This window comes from Salvelinus alpinus, chromosome 23 (genome assembly GCF_045679555.1).
Source record: "Salvelinus alpinus chromosome 23, SLU_Salpinus.1, whole genome shotgun sequence".
Taxonomy (NCBI): Eukaryota; Metazoa; Chordata; class Actinopteri; order Salmoniformes; family Salmonidae; genus Salvelinus; species Salvelinus alpinus.
Window position 1 is genome coordinate 23729001 of NC_092108.1, and position 17495 is coordinate 23746495.

The 17495-nt window shown below is 41.1% G+C and overlaps 2 protein-coding genes across 5 annotated transcripts in view; both read left to right on the forward strand.

The window, feature by feature from the left end:
* The window catches only part of LOC139550616 (voltage-dependent R-type calcium channel subunit alpha-1E-like), a 73651-nt gene extending 68262 nt beyond the window's left edge, over window positions 1–5389 (forward strand). For 2 of the 4 annotated variants that reach the window (XM_071361614.1, XM_071361616.1), the window contains 4 exons: window positions 73–183; window positions 711–846; window positions 3471–3640; window positions 3838–5389. In XM_071361614.1, coding sequence (XP_071217715.1) covers window positions 73–183; window positions 711–846; window positions 3471–3640; window positions 3838–4383 — 963 coding nt within the window. In that variant the 3' untranslated portion in view covers window positions 4384–5389. The remainder of the gene's footprint in view (window positions 1–72; window positions 184–710; window positions 847–3470; window positions 3641–3837) is intronic. The other 2 variants (XM_071361615.1, XM_071361617.1) reach the window with 2 other exon arrangements.
* Window positions 5390–6913: 1524 nt separating this feature from the next.
* On the forward strand, window positions 6914–14798 carry LOC139550617 (RING finger protein 11-like). Its single transcript, XM_071361618.1, has 3 exons — window positions 6914–7514; window positions 11149–11315; window positions 11567–14798. Exons 1-3 carry the CDS (start codon window positions 7395–7397, stop codon window positions 11736–11738), a joined length of 459 nt encoding a protein of 152 aa, XP_071217719.1. The 5' UTR covers window positions 6914–7394; the 3' UTR covers window positions 11739–14798.
* The last annotated feature ends 2697 nt before the right edge of the window (window positions 14799–17495 follow it).

Genomic DNA, 17495 nt, shown 5'->3' on the forward strand with positions numbered 1-17495 from the left:
TGAATTGACCAGCCTGATCTCTACTGTACTGTACTCTATCTCTCCCCTCTCTCTGTCTCTGGTCTCATATAGGTGAGTGCAGGGGAGTGCAGTGGGTTGATTCCTGACCCACTGGAGCTCCCATTTGGCAGGGGGCTGTGTGTACGGGCTTCCTCCATGCCTCGTCTGTCTGTAGAGCCACAGGTACTGCCCTCTGACCACACTGACTCCTCCAGGGGCCGGAAGGGCCCGGGGCAGCAAGGGGGCCCCAGAGTGTGACATGCATGTCTGTGTGACAGAAGACAATGACCAGGCTACACTGGTTGTGCCGTTTAGAGAGAAACATTTATTTTATGTGTCTTCCGTTTGCTGCTGGTGTGTCTGGAGAGATATAATCAACATGGATGTTTTTCTACGGAATGCTAGCGGTTCAGAATGGTGTTTTATTGATCCTGGGTTACTGGTATGTTTTGCCTTACCTCTCTCTCTGTCTCTCTCTCCACAATGAGTTGAGGGGGAAAATTAGGCGGTCCAAGCGTCCTAGTTGACCTGTTAATTGCCTGGAATAGTGAGCATGGATAGGAATTATGGATGGATTTCTTCCAAAGTAATAAAACGTATTTTATGGTATTTGTGGGTATTTGGTTGTCCCCTCCTCTGTGTGTATGGCCATGTACGTGTGCGTGTGCGTGTGCGTGTGTGTGTGTGTGTGTGCCTGTGTGCGTGTGCAGACCGAGATGGCCAGTGGCTCTATGAAGCGGTCCTCATCCACTGTGGCTGACCAGAGGGTGAATGGCCTGTGGCAGGAGGAGAAGAAAAGTCCTGATAGACTGTACAGACCACGCCACAAGAGCTACAAGGCTGCCGGTCAGTCTCCACTCTCTACTCACGTGACCTCTCCTCTTATCAGTCCCACTGGCATGATGAGGGGTGGTATTCGTGTGTGGTTATTGTATGTTTAAAGAGTTCTTATTTTTCCATGTCTTTTTTATGTCTTTATCCTAAGTGCATCAATGATTATCCACTTGTCATCAACATACTGTTTACTGATCTACAGTGTAGTGATAATGTTGCTGTTTACTGATATACAGTGTAGTTATAACGTTACTGTTTACTGATTTACAGTGTAGTGATAACATTACTGTTTACTGATCTACAGTGTACTGATAATGTTACTGTTTACTGATCTACAGTGTACTGATAACATTACTGTTTACTGATCTACAGTGTACTGATAACATTACTGTTTACTGATCTACAGTGTACTGATAACATTACTGTTTACTGATCTACAGTGTAGTGATAACGTTACTGTTTACTGATCTACAGTGTAGTTATAACGTTACTGTTTACTGATCTACAGTGTACTGATAATGTTACTGTTTACTGATCTACAGTGTACTGATAATGTTACTGTTTACTGATCTACAGTGTACTGATAATGTTACTGTTTACTGATCTACAGTGTCCTGATAATGTTACTGTTTACTGATATACAGTGTAGTTATAACGTTACTGTTTACTGATCTACAGTGTACTGATAATGTTACTGTTTACTGATATACAGTGTAGTTATAACGTTACTGTTTACTGATCTACAGTGTACTGATAATGTTACTGTTTACTGATCTACAGTGTACTGATAATGTTACTGTTTACTGATCTACAGTGTCCTGATAATGTTACTGTTTACTGATATACAGTGTAGTTATAACGTTACTGTTTACTGATCTACAGTGTAGTTATAACGTTACAGTTTACTGATTTACAATGTACTGATAATGTTACTGTTTACTGATTTATAGTGTAGTGATAACGTTGCTGTTTACTGATTTACAGTGTAGTGATAATGTTACTGTTTACTGATCTACAGTGTAGTTATAACGTTACTGTTTACTGATCTACAGTGTACTGATAACGTTGCTATCTACTGATCGACAGTGTACTGATAACGTTACTGTTTACTGATATACAGTGTAGTGATAACGTTGCTGTTTACTGATTTACAGTGTAGTGATAATGTTACTGTTTACTGATCTACAGTGTAGTTATAACGTTACTGTTTACTGATCTACAGTGTAGTGATAACATTGCTATCTACTGATCGACAGTGTAGTGATAACGTTACTGTTTACTGATATACAGTGTAGTGATAACGTTACTGTTTACTGATCTACAGTGTACTGATAACGTTGCTATCTACTGATCGACAGTGTACTGATAACGTTACTGTTTACTGATCTACAGTGTACTGATAACGTTGCTATCTATTGATCTACAGTGTACTGATAACGTTGTTATCTATTGACTTACAGTGTTTACTGTAGGCTAATTGTTCGACTTATGGGCGTAAGCATGTAGCTTCAATCCTGTCCTTTCATCATACCCTCTCTCTTTATCTGTTGTTGTCTCTCTCTGTCCCCCTCTCTCTTTATCTGTTGTTGTCTCTCTCTGTCCCCCTCTCTCTTTATCTGTTGTTGTCTCTCTCTGTCCCCCTCTCTCTTTATCTGTTGTTGTCTCTCTCTGTCCCCCTCTCTCTTTATCTGTTGTTGTCTCTCTCTGTCCCCCTCTCTCTTTATCTGTTGTTGTCCCTCTCTGTCCCCCTCTCTCTTTATCTGTTGTTGTCTCTCTCTGTCCCCCTCTCTCTTTATCTGTTGTTGTCTCTCTCTGTCCCCCTCTCTCTTTATCTGTTGTTGTCTCTCTCTGTCCCCCTCTCTCTTTATCTGTTGTTGTCTCTCTCTGTCCCCCTCTCTCTTTATCTGTTGTTGTCCCTCTCTGTCCCCCTCTCTCTTTATCTGTTGTTGTCCCTCTCTGTCCCCCTCTCTCTTTATCTGTTGTTGTCCCTCTCTGTCCCCCTCTCTCTTTATCTGTTGTTGTCTCTCTCTGTCCCCCTCTCTCTTTATCTGTTGTTGTCTCTCTCTGTCCCCCTCTCTCTTTATCTGTTGTTGTCTCTCTCTGTCCCCCTCTCTCTTTATCTGTTGTTGTCTCTCTCTGTCCCCCTCTCTCTTTATCTGTTGTTGTCTCTCTCTGTCCCCCTCTCTCTTTATCTGTTGTTGTCTCTCTCTGTCCTCCTCTCTCTTTATCTGTTGTTGTCTCTCTCTGTCCCCCTCTCTCTTTATCTGTTGTTGTCTCTCTCTGTCCCCCTCTCTCTTTATCTGTTGTTGTATCTCTCTGTCCCCCTCTCTCTTTATCTGTTGTTGTCTCTCTCTGTCCCCCTCTCTCTTTATCTGTTGTTGTCTCTCTCTGTCCCCCTCTCTCTTTATCTGTTGTTGTCTCTCTCTGTCCTCCTCTCTCTTTATCTGTTGTTGTCTCTCTCTGTCCTCCTCTCTCTTTATCTGTTGTTGTGTCTCTCTGTCCCCCTCTCTCTTTATCTGTTGTTGTCCCCCTCTCTCTTTATCTGTTGTTGTCCCTCTCTGTCCCCCTCTCTTTTTATCTGTTGCTGCGCCCCTCTCTCTGTGCTCCTTGCCATGGTCTTCCTCTTCCTCATCCAGTGTCGCGGTCAGAAAGGAAGAGGCAGTTGGACACAGAGAAGGAGCGCGGGAGGTCTAAAGAGCGCCGCCACCTCCTCTCCCCAGACACGTCCCGCTGTACCTCCGAGGAGAGGAGCCTGCAACCCTCACACTCCCCTAGCCGTGAGCGCACACACCCCCTGGACAAACAGGTAGGCCACACACATGCAGGATGCTTAACCAAGGACACATATTAAAGACCCATACACCATTAGTACCCCCTGAAGCCACAACTAGACCAACTAGACACAAACACATACCCACATTTGAAGAACTGGTAGGCCACATACACACTTGTGAAAAAACAGTCAGACATTTGTATTAAATGTGTTTCCACTCTTGTGTCCAGGGCAACAGCTCCGACAGCCCCATCCCCACCTCTGAATCTAGTACTCCTAGCCGTCGCCCCCTGTCCCAGACCTCAACACGCTCCCATCCCCACATCTCTTACTCTCCTCTGGTGTGTCGCACGCACCCTCCCTCAGGGGACGATGATGACGACAGGGGCAGCCCAGAGACTCAGAGGCGAGGGGAAGCCTCCAGAGAGGGGGCAGGGGGAGAGGGACAGAGTGGGGCGAGGGGCCGTCGCCACCAGCAGGGCTCTCCCCTGCGTCGCTACCCGTCGGAGCCCTACCTGGCCCTGCAGGAGGACGAGCACAGTCTGGACCCCACCGGGTTCATGGAGACGCTGACTTTCGAGGCGGCGGTAGCCACCAGCCTGGGACGTGCTAACACGGTCAGCTCCACATCCAGCTCCAGCTTCAGCTCCGCTCGACGGGGTTCCAGGAGCGGCTGGCAGGTCCCCAACGGACACTTCCGGAAACGCCTGGCTCAGACGGTCTCTGTTGCGGGCTGTGAGCCACTCAGCGACACAGAAGAGGACGACCGCTGCTAGGAGGAGGAAGAAGTGGAGGCGGAGGGGCGGTGAAGAAGGAGCGTAGGGAGTAAAGAGTTAAAGTTGTATTACATTATAAAGGAAAAGGGACATTTGTCACTCTCTTGCATTACTACTGCATACCTGTGTGATTGTAGTATGTTTGCTCAAATGTGAGAGGAGAACAAAAATAAGAACATTGTTTTTGACTTTTGCAAGTGGAATCCCTTTCAAATCCACACAGAAAATGTACAATAAATATCTACCCACAAATATTTGACTGTGGTTCATTTATATTTTGACTATCAAAATAAAGAGCGTAATAATAAACCTCAAATAGCCTTGGATGGACAGAAAAGAGATGAAATGAATAGAATTGTAATTTGTGTCAATAGGTATTGTCATATCTGAAGGTGTTTCTCTGGCATTGATTCAGTGTTGCTCTTAACGGTGTGTGTGGGGTGTGAATATGTAACTATGTGCAAAATAAGGAGTAACAATATCTTTGAAAGCCATGGTTTTTGTAAATACATGTGGGTTTCTTTCCTATAAATTTGCCACCAGTACCACTTGATTGTCTGAGTAGGATACATGGCCATAAAGAAGGGTAACTGTAAAAGTACTTTATAAATGAATGAAATGTAGTCATGTCTATGTAACAAAATACACCCAAACAATAATTGATCAAGCAATGTTTTTTCGAATTTTAGTAGAGCTGAGTTCATTTTTGACCTTTTGCACCCTCCACCATTAGATTTCCTATCCCTTTACTGTCTACAAAGGGAACACACTTCTTTAATAAGAATCTATTCATACGTAAACCATGTAACTCCTGTTGTAATTTTTTTAAGGAATAAAACAATCATTAATACAAGCAGAAAAGTGAATGGCACATTGTCTTCTGTTGGAAATCTGTATGATTTTCTTTTCTTTTTTTACCAACTTGCAGGACAATGGACAACAACCAACAATGTCATGAAATGTGATTGCTTTCAATAAAAGTATTCATTATTTTTCAGAAAAGGAATGCCTAAATATCTAGTGTGATTTGAAAGACATGGCTTTGTTATGAACAGGACTCTAGAGAACCAAATGACTAGGACTATACCCAGAACATGGCTTCAATCCAAACCTTTATTAAGCCAATAGGAAAACCAGCAGAACCTGTGGCTGTCTTGAATCAACCTTCATCTTGTCGATGTACTGTACTGTACCTGTTTTTCTTCAGATGTTACAATATTTTTTTAAACATTTGACTGATTCATTCCTTCTCATCTTCCGGAATCAATAACTGGCCAGAAACAATCATGAACTTTAGTATTTTCTTCATCAATGTAGCCATCCATGTTCTCCTCTTCTTCATTAGCCTACCACGTAATCAGTACGTGTCAGATACCTCACTGCAACTGTATATTTTCTACCTAGATTGGTTTATAAAAATACTGTATGAGCCATTACAGACGACACATGTAGGAAGATGTTTTCAACACACCTGATTTGACCTGTTATTTAGAATGGTTTACTAATAATGTACAGTACATTTATACCATGCTTTCTGCAAGATTGTAAGAGAACATATCCCTTTCAGCTCACAACACACTTGAAGGGTGGAATAGGATATTTCTGGAATGTTCATTTAAGGTACATGTATATGTATTTGTTTTATTTGCCTGAAAAAGGGTAATGATTCTGTGAAACTCATTTAACCAAAAAACAGAGAATTGTATAATAAGTTCCTTGAATGCAAATAGTTGTTTGGTTTATATGTGTAAAATAGTTGTATATACAGTATGAATAAAAGTTTCCTAAATTCCAAGAAAAGTATCCTTAATTGCAGTTATGTGGCTGCTTGTCTCGGTATCTGATGTAGACCAATGGTCAACTCTAATCCTTATATAACTCTCCATAAGGCTCTAATGTCTGGGTAAAGTCAGGAATAAACATTTTGCTGAATGTTGTTTTATGGTGGTTTTGGAGCAGTGGCTTCTTCCTTGCTGAGCGGCCTTTCAGGTTATGTCGACCACACAGCCGTCATACCGCTCAGGAAGGAGACGCGTTCTATCTCCAAGAGATTAATGTACTTTGGTGCGAAAAGTGCAAATCAATCCCAGAACAACAGCAAAGGACCTTGTGAAGATGCTGGATGAAACTGGTACAAAAGTGTCTATATCCACAGTAAAATGTGTCCTATATCGACATAACCTGAAAGGCCGCTCAGCAAGGAAGAAGCCACTGCTCCAAAACCACCATAAAAAAAGCCAGACTACGGTTTGCAACTGCACATGTTGTTTACACTTTACAGTAGACCACTTCAGGGAATAACTATACATGAATTATGAGATTAAACCAACAATTGTGATCTTTGTTTAAGAACAAAATTGTATATCATTCAAAAAAAACTGAAATAACAGACTGTTTTGGGTCTTGTGCCAGCCACCACTTTTCATTTCCTTGTGTGACGTTGCATTGCAACCATCCAATGAAAGTGCAAAAAGCAAACTCCTCACTCACCTTATGACAAAGTCAACAACACTAAAGCCGTTACGTCATATCCAATGGACGCCAAGTTCAGGTTGAAAGAATTGAATAATATTGCAAGCTAGCCAGACACTTACTTTATTCGCGAAGTCAGTGGTCTATATTTGTGAAGAATATAGATGTTCTATCGCTAATGTCGTTATGATAGTTTCTATTTGAGCGAACGTTTTTCATTTCAAATCTTAGGCCGAGGAGTGAATGATATTAATCAAGGAAGTCACTAGCTGGTTAGCCAAAAGCGTTAGCTAGCAGCAGTATCTAGCTAGCTCTTTGTTTTGACTGTGATGGTCTGATGATGTTGAATAGCTTGGACAGCTGATGGGTCTCGAGCTAGTGTTTATATGAACATATATATATTATGTTTTAATGGGTTGTTAAATAGTATTTAATGTGTAATAACATTACTTCTTCAACGAGGGGAAGATACATTTGGTTGTAAACGAACAATAGCAAGTTTACAAGCTAGCTAAACAACGAGGGACTGAGAAGTGGACATGGGCAATTGTCTCAAATCGCCGACGTCCGACGATATATCTTTGCTTCACGAATCCCAGTCTGACAGAGCAAGTTATGGGGAGGCAGACCCGGATTTGGAGCCACCTCCGCCTTACCAGGTCAGACTTTATAGCTACTAATGTTAAAGCTAGAATCCTTAGTTGCTACATTTATTGTTGGACTTATACATTCATTATATAGTTATAACCACTGATTCTTGAAGAATATAACTGATAAATGCCTCATGAGCTTAGTTCAACATTCGTACCCTATCAGAACCCAAAATATAAGCTTGTTTTGTTTGTAAACAATTTTGCTAAATGTAAACAAACACTGTATAGCCTCTAATCATGGTTATAATTATAATTTTGATATCGTGGATGGTCAGTCCTTATTGCATCCATAGCTCTGAATTAATTTGAGAGGGGTTCCATTTCTCCAGGCCCATCCCTCAGCATTTTACCAAAACAGAGGCGGGGTAACCACTTTGTTATTGCTTCAATTAAGAACCCTAGCTTTAAGTATTGCTATGCGAATTGACAGAATCATGCAAGACCCAGGGGTCAAGTGCATTGAACATCTTTAGAGAATCTGGTCAAATATTTCCTAATTATTTAGCTAGATTATTTATTTTCTTTTATATGATTCCATACCATTACTGACTCATTCATCTAGGTATAGTTTAAAGTGAATTGTTGCTGTCAAATGTATGGTTTTAAAAGCTAGGCTACATCAGATGAGCCACAATAAAATATTTAAAGGGCTGAGCAATAGTGTTGCATTGAAATTATTGTTTTCATAGGTAGGCCTATTTGCAACTGATTGTTATGGGTCTGAGTTTTCACATATCAATAGTTGAACATACTCAGTCACACAAAGAGAAAAACACACACACAACACTTTTAATGCCCAAATGCTTTTCAATCTCACAAAAGTGTTCTAAACAGGCTTGCCAAGAATGTCCAGACTGGGCAGTTTTTTCCGGCTGCTTTATCCATGGCAGGGTGTGTGTTTTGGCTCGCCACAGCGCAGAACACACATCGTGATAAACCATTATGATAGACTCCTTCTTTCTCCTTGTTGTATCACACTTTCATATAGGCCTCACACATGATTCCACCTCAAATCACCCAATACTAGATAGCTGCCGAGTCATACGCTGGCTGCCCAAAAGTAGTGTAATTGTCTATGAATTGGATTTGCCGTGGCAGTGTTTCTGCTAGTTTAATTTCCAGGTTCCCTCTGGCAACAACATTGTCAATTGAAACAAATGCAAGACAAACTCTTATAGGCGGGGTGGAACCGATGATGTATGTGTATAAACCCTGGATGACTGACAGGTGGCGCTGTATTGAAGCCACCGCACGCACATCCATCTTGGTATTCCTCAATTATACAAATTATTTTGGAAGATTTAGAAATGCATTTATTAATGTCTATATTTGTTTTTGACACGTTTATTCTATTACAGACACTTTAGTGCATACTTTTAAATTATATTATGTGAGCTAAACATTAAAAAGAAAATGAACAAAAATAAATAAAAAAATCTTTAAAGTATTTATTTAAGACTACTAATGTTACTGTCCCCACTACAACAACTGAATAAATACATGTAATTTTGTCCTTGAACCATTTAATTGAAATACTGTCGCCAATATGGCCGACCAGTGGCTTCAATGCCTTTCAATGGCCAATATATAGCATCAGCAATCCAGGGTTTACAATTGAAGTTGGAAGTTTACATACACTTAGGTTGGAGTCATTAAAACTCGTTTTTCAACCACTCCACAAATTTCTTGTTAACAAACTATAGTTTTGGCAACTTGGTTAGAACATCTACTTTGTGCATGACACAAGTAATTTTTCCAACAATTGTTTACAGACAGATTATTTCACTGATAGTTCACTGTATCACAATTTCAGTGGGTCAGAAGTTTACATACACTAAGTTGACTGTGCCTTTAAACAGCTTGGAAAATTCCAGAAAATTATGTCATGGCTTTAGAAGCTTCTGATAGGCTAATTGACTTCATTTGAGTCAATTGGAGGTGTACATGTGGATGTATTTCAAGGCCTGCCTTCAAACTCAGTGCCTCTTTGCTTGACATCATGGGAAAATCAAATGAAATCAACCCAAGACCTCAGAATAAAAATGTACACCTCCACAAGTCTGGTTCATCCTTGGGAGCAATTTCCAAACGCCTGAAGGTACCATGTTCATCTGTACAAACAATAGTACACAAGTACAAACACCATGGGACCACACAGCCGTCATACCGCTGTCACGATCGTCTTGATGAGGAAGAGTGGACCAAGGCGCAGCGTGAGAGAAATACATCTTCTTTTATTTAGAGAAGACGAAACACGAAAAACGAACACTTTTACAAAACAAAACAAACAGACGACCGTGAAGCTATATTAAACAAAATAGTGCTGACACTAAACACTACACATAGACATAGACACATCCCCCCCTGTCACACCCTGACCTAACCAAAATATTTCAGAAAACAAAGAATACTAAGGCCAGGGCGTGACAACCGCTCAGGAAGGAGACGCGTTCTATCTCCAAGAGATTAATGTACTTTGGTGTGAAAAGTGCAAATCAATCCCAGAACAACAGCAAAGGACCTTGTGAAGATGCTGGATGAAACATGTACAAAAGTGTCTATATCCACAGTAAAATGTGTCCTATATCGACATAACCTGAAAGGCCGCTCAGCAAGGAAGAAGCCACTGCTCCAAAACCACCATAGAAAAAGCCAGACTACGGTTTGCAACTGCACATGGGGACAAAGATTGTACTTTTTGGAGAAATGTCCTTTGGTCTGATGAAACAAAAATAGAACTGTTTGGCCATAATGACCATCATTATGTTTGGAGGAAAAAGGGGGAGGCTTGCAAGCCGAAGAACACCATCCCAACCGTGAAGCACGCGGGTGGCAGCATCATGTTGTGGGGGTGCTTTGCTGCAGGACGGACTGGTGCACTTCACAAAATAGATGGCATCATGAGGTAAGACAATTATGTGGATATATTGAAGCAACATCTCAAGACATCAGTCAGGAAGTTAAAGCTTGGTCGCAAATGGGTCTTCCAAATGGACAATGACCCCAAGCATACTTCCAAAGTTGTGGCAAAATGGCTTAAAGACAACAAAGTCAAGGTATTGGAGTGGCCATCACAAAGCCCTAACCTCAATCCTATGGACAATTTGTGGGTAAAACTGAAAAAGCGTGTGCGAGCAAGGAGGCCTACAAACCTGACTCAGTTACACCAGCTCTGTCAGGAAGAATGGGCCAAAATTCACCCAACCTATTGTGGGAAGCTTGTGGAAGGCTACCTGAAACGTTTGACCCAAGTTAAACTATTTAAAGGCAACGCTACCAAATACTAATTGAGTGTATGTAAACTTCTGACACACTGGGAATGTGATGAAAGAAATTAAAGCTGAAATAAATCATTCTTTCTACTATTATTCTGACATTTCACATTCTTAAAATAAAATGGTGATCCTAACTGACCTAAGACAGGGAATTTCTACTTTGATTAAATGTCAGGAATTGTGGAAAACTGAGTTTAATTATATTTGGCCATGGTGTATGTAAACCTCCGACTTCAACTGTATATACGTCATTAGGTGGAACAGACCACCCAACCCCGCTTATACCATGGTTGTTGAAACACTGGGTCATGGGATCAGTTCAGTTGAGTTGGCCCATGGATTGACTTTCTGTATGTTTTTTCCAGGAGGCCCACATGCCGGTGTACCACCCCACCCCCAGCCAGGCCCGCCTGGCCAGCCAGCTGACTGAGGAGGAGCAGGTCCGTATCGCCCAGCGTATCGGCCTCATCCAGCACCTCCCCCGGGGTGTCTACGACGGAGGACGGGACGGCTCTGAGAAGAAAATCAGAGAGTAAGCATCTGTTTACCACTGTTTTTATTAATATCTTAATATTATTAGTTTACCACTGTTTTTATTCTCTGATGTAATTGATAAAGGTCACTGTTCATGTGACCTGAGCAGGTAAAACTCTGACCCTAGTTGTAGCATGTAACTGTGTTTGTATAACATAACTAGTGCCCAGAGTTTTTCCTGGTCAGTTAAAGGGCTGAGGAAAAAATGATCAAAACCACTATTCATACATGTATTGACCCATTTTCTAGGTGTGTGATATGTATGATGGACTTTGTGTACGGGGACCCCATCCGGTTTCTGCCCTGTATGCACATCTACCACATGGACTGTATAGACGACTGGCTGATGAGGTCCTTCACCTGTCCCTCCTGCATGGAGCCTGTGGACGCCGCCCTGCTCTCCACTTACGAGACCAACTGACCACGGACCCTAAATACAACACTACCCCCTTCTGCCGAGCTCTGCCTTGCCACCCCCCTACAAACACACGCACACATACACACACACTTCCACCAGCCCCAACAAACACACACATGCTGCCCCCTTCCCCTCTGCTTTTTACCTTGGGATAAGGAGCAGCACAGTGTCTTGGTCGGTGATGACATACGAGAGAGAGACTATGGAAACACTAGTGATTAACAATGAAAAGACTTGGATCCATCCACCCATCACCTGGAACTGGCTCTGAACTGGGACTGGCTCTGAACTGGAACTGTCTCTGAACTGGAACTGGAACTGGCTCTGAACTGGAACTGGCTCTGAACTGGAACTGGGACTGGCTCTGAACTGGGACTGGCTCTGAACTGGGACTGGCTCTGAACTGGAACTGGCTCTGAACTGGAACTGGAACTGGCTCTGAACTGGCTCTGGCTCTGAACTGGAACTGGCTCTGAACTGGAACTTGAACTGGCTCAGAACTGGAACTGGCTCTGAACTGGAACTGGCTCTGAACTGGAACTGAACTGGCTCTGAACTGAACTGGCTGAGTCATGGTCTGACTGAAAGAAGGCAACATTAGGCAGCTGCCTACATAGGAGGACAAGCAGGCATAATATGTGCGTCTGTGGTGGACTGGGTTCCTGAGTCAGCTGTTGAATACAGTACTAGGATTGGGTTGGTGATGTTATGGTCAGAAGAGGGGGAGGGGCTGTTACTGTAGTGATGGCTCACTGCATTTCCACTTGAGCAGGTCTCGGTGGCATCCCATCCCAGCCAATCATTATTCACCATGACAACCATGACAACAAGACAATATTATGACTCATCAGTCTTCTAAAGTCTCAAAATCCCGCACTCTGAATATGACTTAGTAATGGCAAAACAGCTACAGGAAAGCCGGCATGGTGGCGCAATAATGGTTATCTCTCTACGGACTGAAGCGTACCCTGTTTTAGTGTTTCAAAATAAAATAAGTTACAGAGCATAGTCTCCTTTTAGGATTACAACAAAAACAATTATAGTATGCACATACACAGTGCAGAAATCACCCAAAACCCATCCTCTATTAGACTATGATATGTTTAATGGAGAAACACATACACTACCGTTCAAAAGTTTGGGGTCACTTAAAAATGTCCTTGTTTTTGAAAGAAAAGCACATTTTTTGTCCATTAAAATAACATCAAATTGATCAGAAATACAGTGTAGACATTGTTAATGTTGTAAATGACTATTTTAGCTGGAAAAGGTAGATTCTTTATAGAATATCTACATAGGCGTACAGAGGCCCATTATGAGCAACCATCACTCCTGTGTTCCAATGGCACGTTGTGTTAGCTAATTCAAGTTTATAATTTCAAAAGACTAATTGATCATTAGAAATCCCTTTTGCAATTATGTTAACACAGCTGAAAACTGTTGTCCTGTTTAAAGAAGCAATAACACTGGCCTTCTTTAGACTAGTTCAGTATCTGGAGCATCAGCATTTGTGGGTTCGATTACAGGCTCAAAATGGCCAGAAACAAAGACCTTTCTTCTGAAACTCGTCAGTCTATTCTTGTTCTGAGAAATGAAGGCTATTCCATGCGAGAAATTGCCAAGAAACTGAAGATCTCGTACAATGCTGTGTACTACTCCTTTCACAGAACAGCGCAAACTGGCTCTAACCAGAATAGAAAGAGGAGTGGGAGGCCCCGGTGTACAACTGAGCAAGAGGACAAGTACATTAGAGTGTCTAGTTTGAGAAACCGATGCCTCACCAGTCCTCAACTGGCAGCTTCATTAAATAGTACCCGCAAAATACCAGTCTCATCGTCAACAGTGAAGATGCGACTCTGTGATTCTGATCAATTTGATGTTATTTTAATGGACAAAAAATGTTATTTTCTTTCGAAAACAAGAACATTTCTAAGTGACCCCAAACTTTTGAACATTAGTGTACATCCGTTACCTTTTGTTTTGTCTTTCAGATTTACCATTATAAATGGCTCCACTGCCATTCCAAATGGCCTGAAGAAGTGGATGAGCTGTATGTCAATCACTCTGTGTAAGGTTTATAGGTTTTACAATAAGAGGAGTAGCATAGCTGTCAGACAATGTAAAGGGCTCGTTTGTGCATGTGCAGGATGATCAGTCTAAAAGTTAGGAATGCTTGCACACACATTAATCTGATCCCGAGATTTGCACTTTACTTATAGGACAATAACGGAAGCATTATTTTAATATATATACCTATAACCTTGCACTTTTCAATATTATTTCTTCTTTTCGCAGCACAGAAGTTAAGATTGATATTGATAATGCTGTCAATGCTACCATTGGTCACATATCAAGTTGAACTAAAGCTCAATAGCTGAATATGTATTCATGAAATGTGTGATTCAGTAGTGTGCATCTGCTTTGTTTTGCTTGTCTTGATTCTAGTGTGTGTTTTTGTGTGGAAGTGACGGAGTGAAGGGGACAGAGGTTTGCTTTGTCTTGGATGAGACAATATTGAATAGAATAATATTTCTTCCCTTAAGTACTTAGCTTACTTACCTGTATTTTCAATCCCACAGTCATCATTGTGCAATTTTCTTTCTTGCTGTAAAAAACAAACAAAAAACTAGGCCAGCGTTTTTTTTGCTTTTTTATATATGTTTGTAGCGAAGTAGCGTTGCAGTGAATTATTTCCATTACATTTTTTGTTTATATAATAGTGATACCCTTTTCTGTATTGATGTTTGTGTATCTCCTACCTTTTAGATGTATCGTTTGTCATTGTGTTTGTGGGAGATAAGTATTTCCCATTAGAGTTTACACTGGCTTGAGTATGCATTTGCAAACCTCTGTCCCAAAGATATTTGTAAGAGGGGGAAGATTTCTCTCATGGTTTCACGGTGACATTAAAAGACAACACACGTGTTTCAATTATTAGCTTTGTTTTGCAGTGTTTTTCAGAATTCTGAAAATAAATGTCATCTCCTGTAGTCTTGGTTTTTGAAAGGCCAAGCATCCCTCATATTGAAGCTGTAAAAAAATGTAAATAAACAAGAAAGCACACATTTGTGTCATGCCTGACTTATTAGTGTTCTGAGACTGTAGTATCTTGTTACACCAGATGTTAGTCAAACGTTACATTTCCCCTTTTATCCTATCAGCAGAGTACATACTGTAATTATTTCTGCTTAGATTTGTTGCTGCTATAATCATGGCAATGGTGTTTCAAAGTCTTTTGTCACATACAGTATTGCACAAGCCAGGCTTTTATGGTCATCATGATCTGTGCTTTTACAGAAGTGATTAGTTGCGACATGCCTGTTTGTTTCTCAGATTAGACGTTTTACCTAATTAATCAGTATGATCAGCTTAGTTTATCAATGCTGCAATGCAATCGCCTGACCAGCTTAGACTAGTGGGGCTAATGCCATGGTACGGAGGCAAGATTACGTTAGGCAACATTGTACAAAACATGGGCTCTGTCAAAAAAACGACTAGTTGCAACATCCTAACTTGTTTGTTCTTTTTCTTGAAGCTAAATACACCTAATCTGATTTTCTTTGGCAACATAACTAATCTTTGTGGCCCTTTCACTAGTAGAGACACTCAGTATGCGCAGCGCTTTTGGGTGCAAGGCCTCCAATGTATTCAGATCCTTTTTTCATGATGGAGCAATGGTCAGTGAAGGTTCCTCAGAGGAGGAAGTGGAGGACCATCCTCAGTGAATTTCATGAATATAAAAATAGTGAAACATTTAAAAGGTTATCATTTTTAGATACAAATATACTAAATATATTCACTTCACCAAATAATTGATTAAAACGCACTGTTTTGCAATAAAGGTCTACAGTAGCCTCAACAGCACTCTGTATGGTAGCACCATGGTGTAGCCGGAGGTCAGCTAGTTTCCCTCCTCTGGGTACATTGACTTCAATACAAAACTTAGGAGACTCATGGATCTCACCCCCTTCCATAGACTTACACAGTAATGACAACTTCCGGAGGATGTCCACCAACCCATCAGAGCTCTTGCAGCATAAACATGTTGTCCACCCAAAGGATCAGAGAATGAATCTAGTACTGAAAGCATAAGCTACAGCTAGCTAGCACTGCAGTGCATAACATTTGCTGAGTAGATGACTCAAAGAGAGAGAAAGACAACAGTTGAACAGTTATGAAACAAATTCTTCAAAAATGAAGGAGAAGCAAGAGAGAGCCAGCTGTATTTTGTTGTATTTCTTTTTTTCACTTTTACTTTCACTTACTTAGCTACCGAATGCAGCTAGCTAGTTTAGCCTACTCGAACACCCAGCTCAAACAGAGAGGGATGCTATGTTAGCTAGCTGGCAATGGCTATCCAACACTAGAACTCTTCCAAGTCAAGGTAAGCTTTTGGTTTTATTAATTTATTGCCACCTGGGCCCGCTTGCTGGCTGACTACAATGTACTGCATGATTGTAGCGGGTTTACTAACCCGTTAGTTCTAGTAGCTATGTTGACTATGTTGTCAGCTAATATGGTGACAATGATGTAGGCCTTGTATAGCAGTTAGTGGTTATATATGAAGGTTTGGCTTGAAATGTTTTTTTTGCCTGGTCACAGACAGCTGATGTGTTGTGCACTAAAGTCCACAAGCGAAGGTGAAAGGAGGAGAGTGTGTAGATCCGAGAAGGAATTATACATCAAGAAAAGTGATCATACTGTTTGTATGTGGCTGCTATGAACATGAACTGTGTTTGCGTGTGATCAGGGGTGTATTCATTCAGCCATTTCTTAAACGGAAGTCAACGGAACGGGGATAAACATACCTGAAAATGTCCAATAGATACTCTTGTTTGCAACTGTTAGACTAATGATTACACTCTAGATCAGCTAGATGCAGGCAAGAGCGTGCAAGGCGGTATTAAATGTGTCATCTTGATTACTTACATTTTTCTCTCGACCTGTGCACCTATATTGTAAACTAGGTCGTAGCAACCTCATGATGGATATAGGGAAAATGTGAGTATCATGTAGTAACCTAAACCTATGTTACATTGAGCTGGGTGAATGGAATGACAGTCATCCAATATACTGTAATAGAAATAAGGCCATGCTCATAAAAATCGTCCTCCCTCATCTTAAACGACACCGACTGCCACTGATTAACATGGAGCGGAGGGACTTTGTCGTAGATTCAATCAGATCAAGAGTTAACCAGCATTAGCAGACACCAACATAGCGGGAATTTTGGCTATGTCAGAGGTGGAACTGTTGGACCCTTCAAATCGGTGAGCAGCTGCTCTTGAGATCAAAGCCACACTGTCCCACTCCTGTTAGAAGTTCAGAAGGAGGAAGTGTAGGCTGTATAGAAATACTTTTAAAAATCATTACACTAAATAATTAGAGTTTCTATCATCCTAATGGAGGTGTAGATTACATCTCACATTCCAGTGTTCAAACTTGCAAACAATGCTGCATGGGATTTATGTTAATGTACTTCTGTGCAGCCAATGGCAATGTCCGCTTTAGGTATAATGCCGGGAGCCATTTGTGGATTTGACAGCTCTAATGCAGTTCCACCTTCAACTCCGCCAAAACAACCGCTATACAGATGACATGGAGCAGAGGGACTTTATTGTTGTCCTTCGGGACTAGTTCTTTCATGTATATACCTGTACATCTAAGATTTATTTTTATTTACTATAGAATAGTCAAATTATTAGTTACACACAACATTCAACTTTCTTTCCCAAAATAACAGACATACAATAAAAAGGC

Excerpts from the sequence above, each read along its gene's own strand:
- LOC139550617 (XM_071361618.1), top strand. The coding sequence starts at position 7,395 with ATGGGCAATTGTCTCAAATCGCCGACGTCCGACGATATATCTTTGCTT. Across the intron at positions 7,515-11,148 it reads AGCCACCTCCGCCTTACCAG|GAGGCCCACATGCCGGTGTA; the intron begins GTCAGACTTTAT and ends TGTTTTTTCCAG. Across the intron at positions 11,316-11,566 it reads TCTGAGAAGAAAATCAGAGA|GTGTGTGATATGTATGATGG; the intron begins GTAAGCATCTGT and ends CCCATTTTCTAG.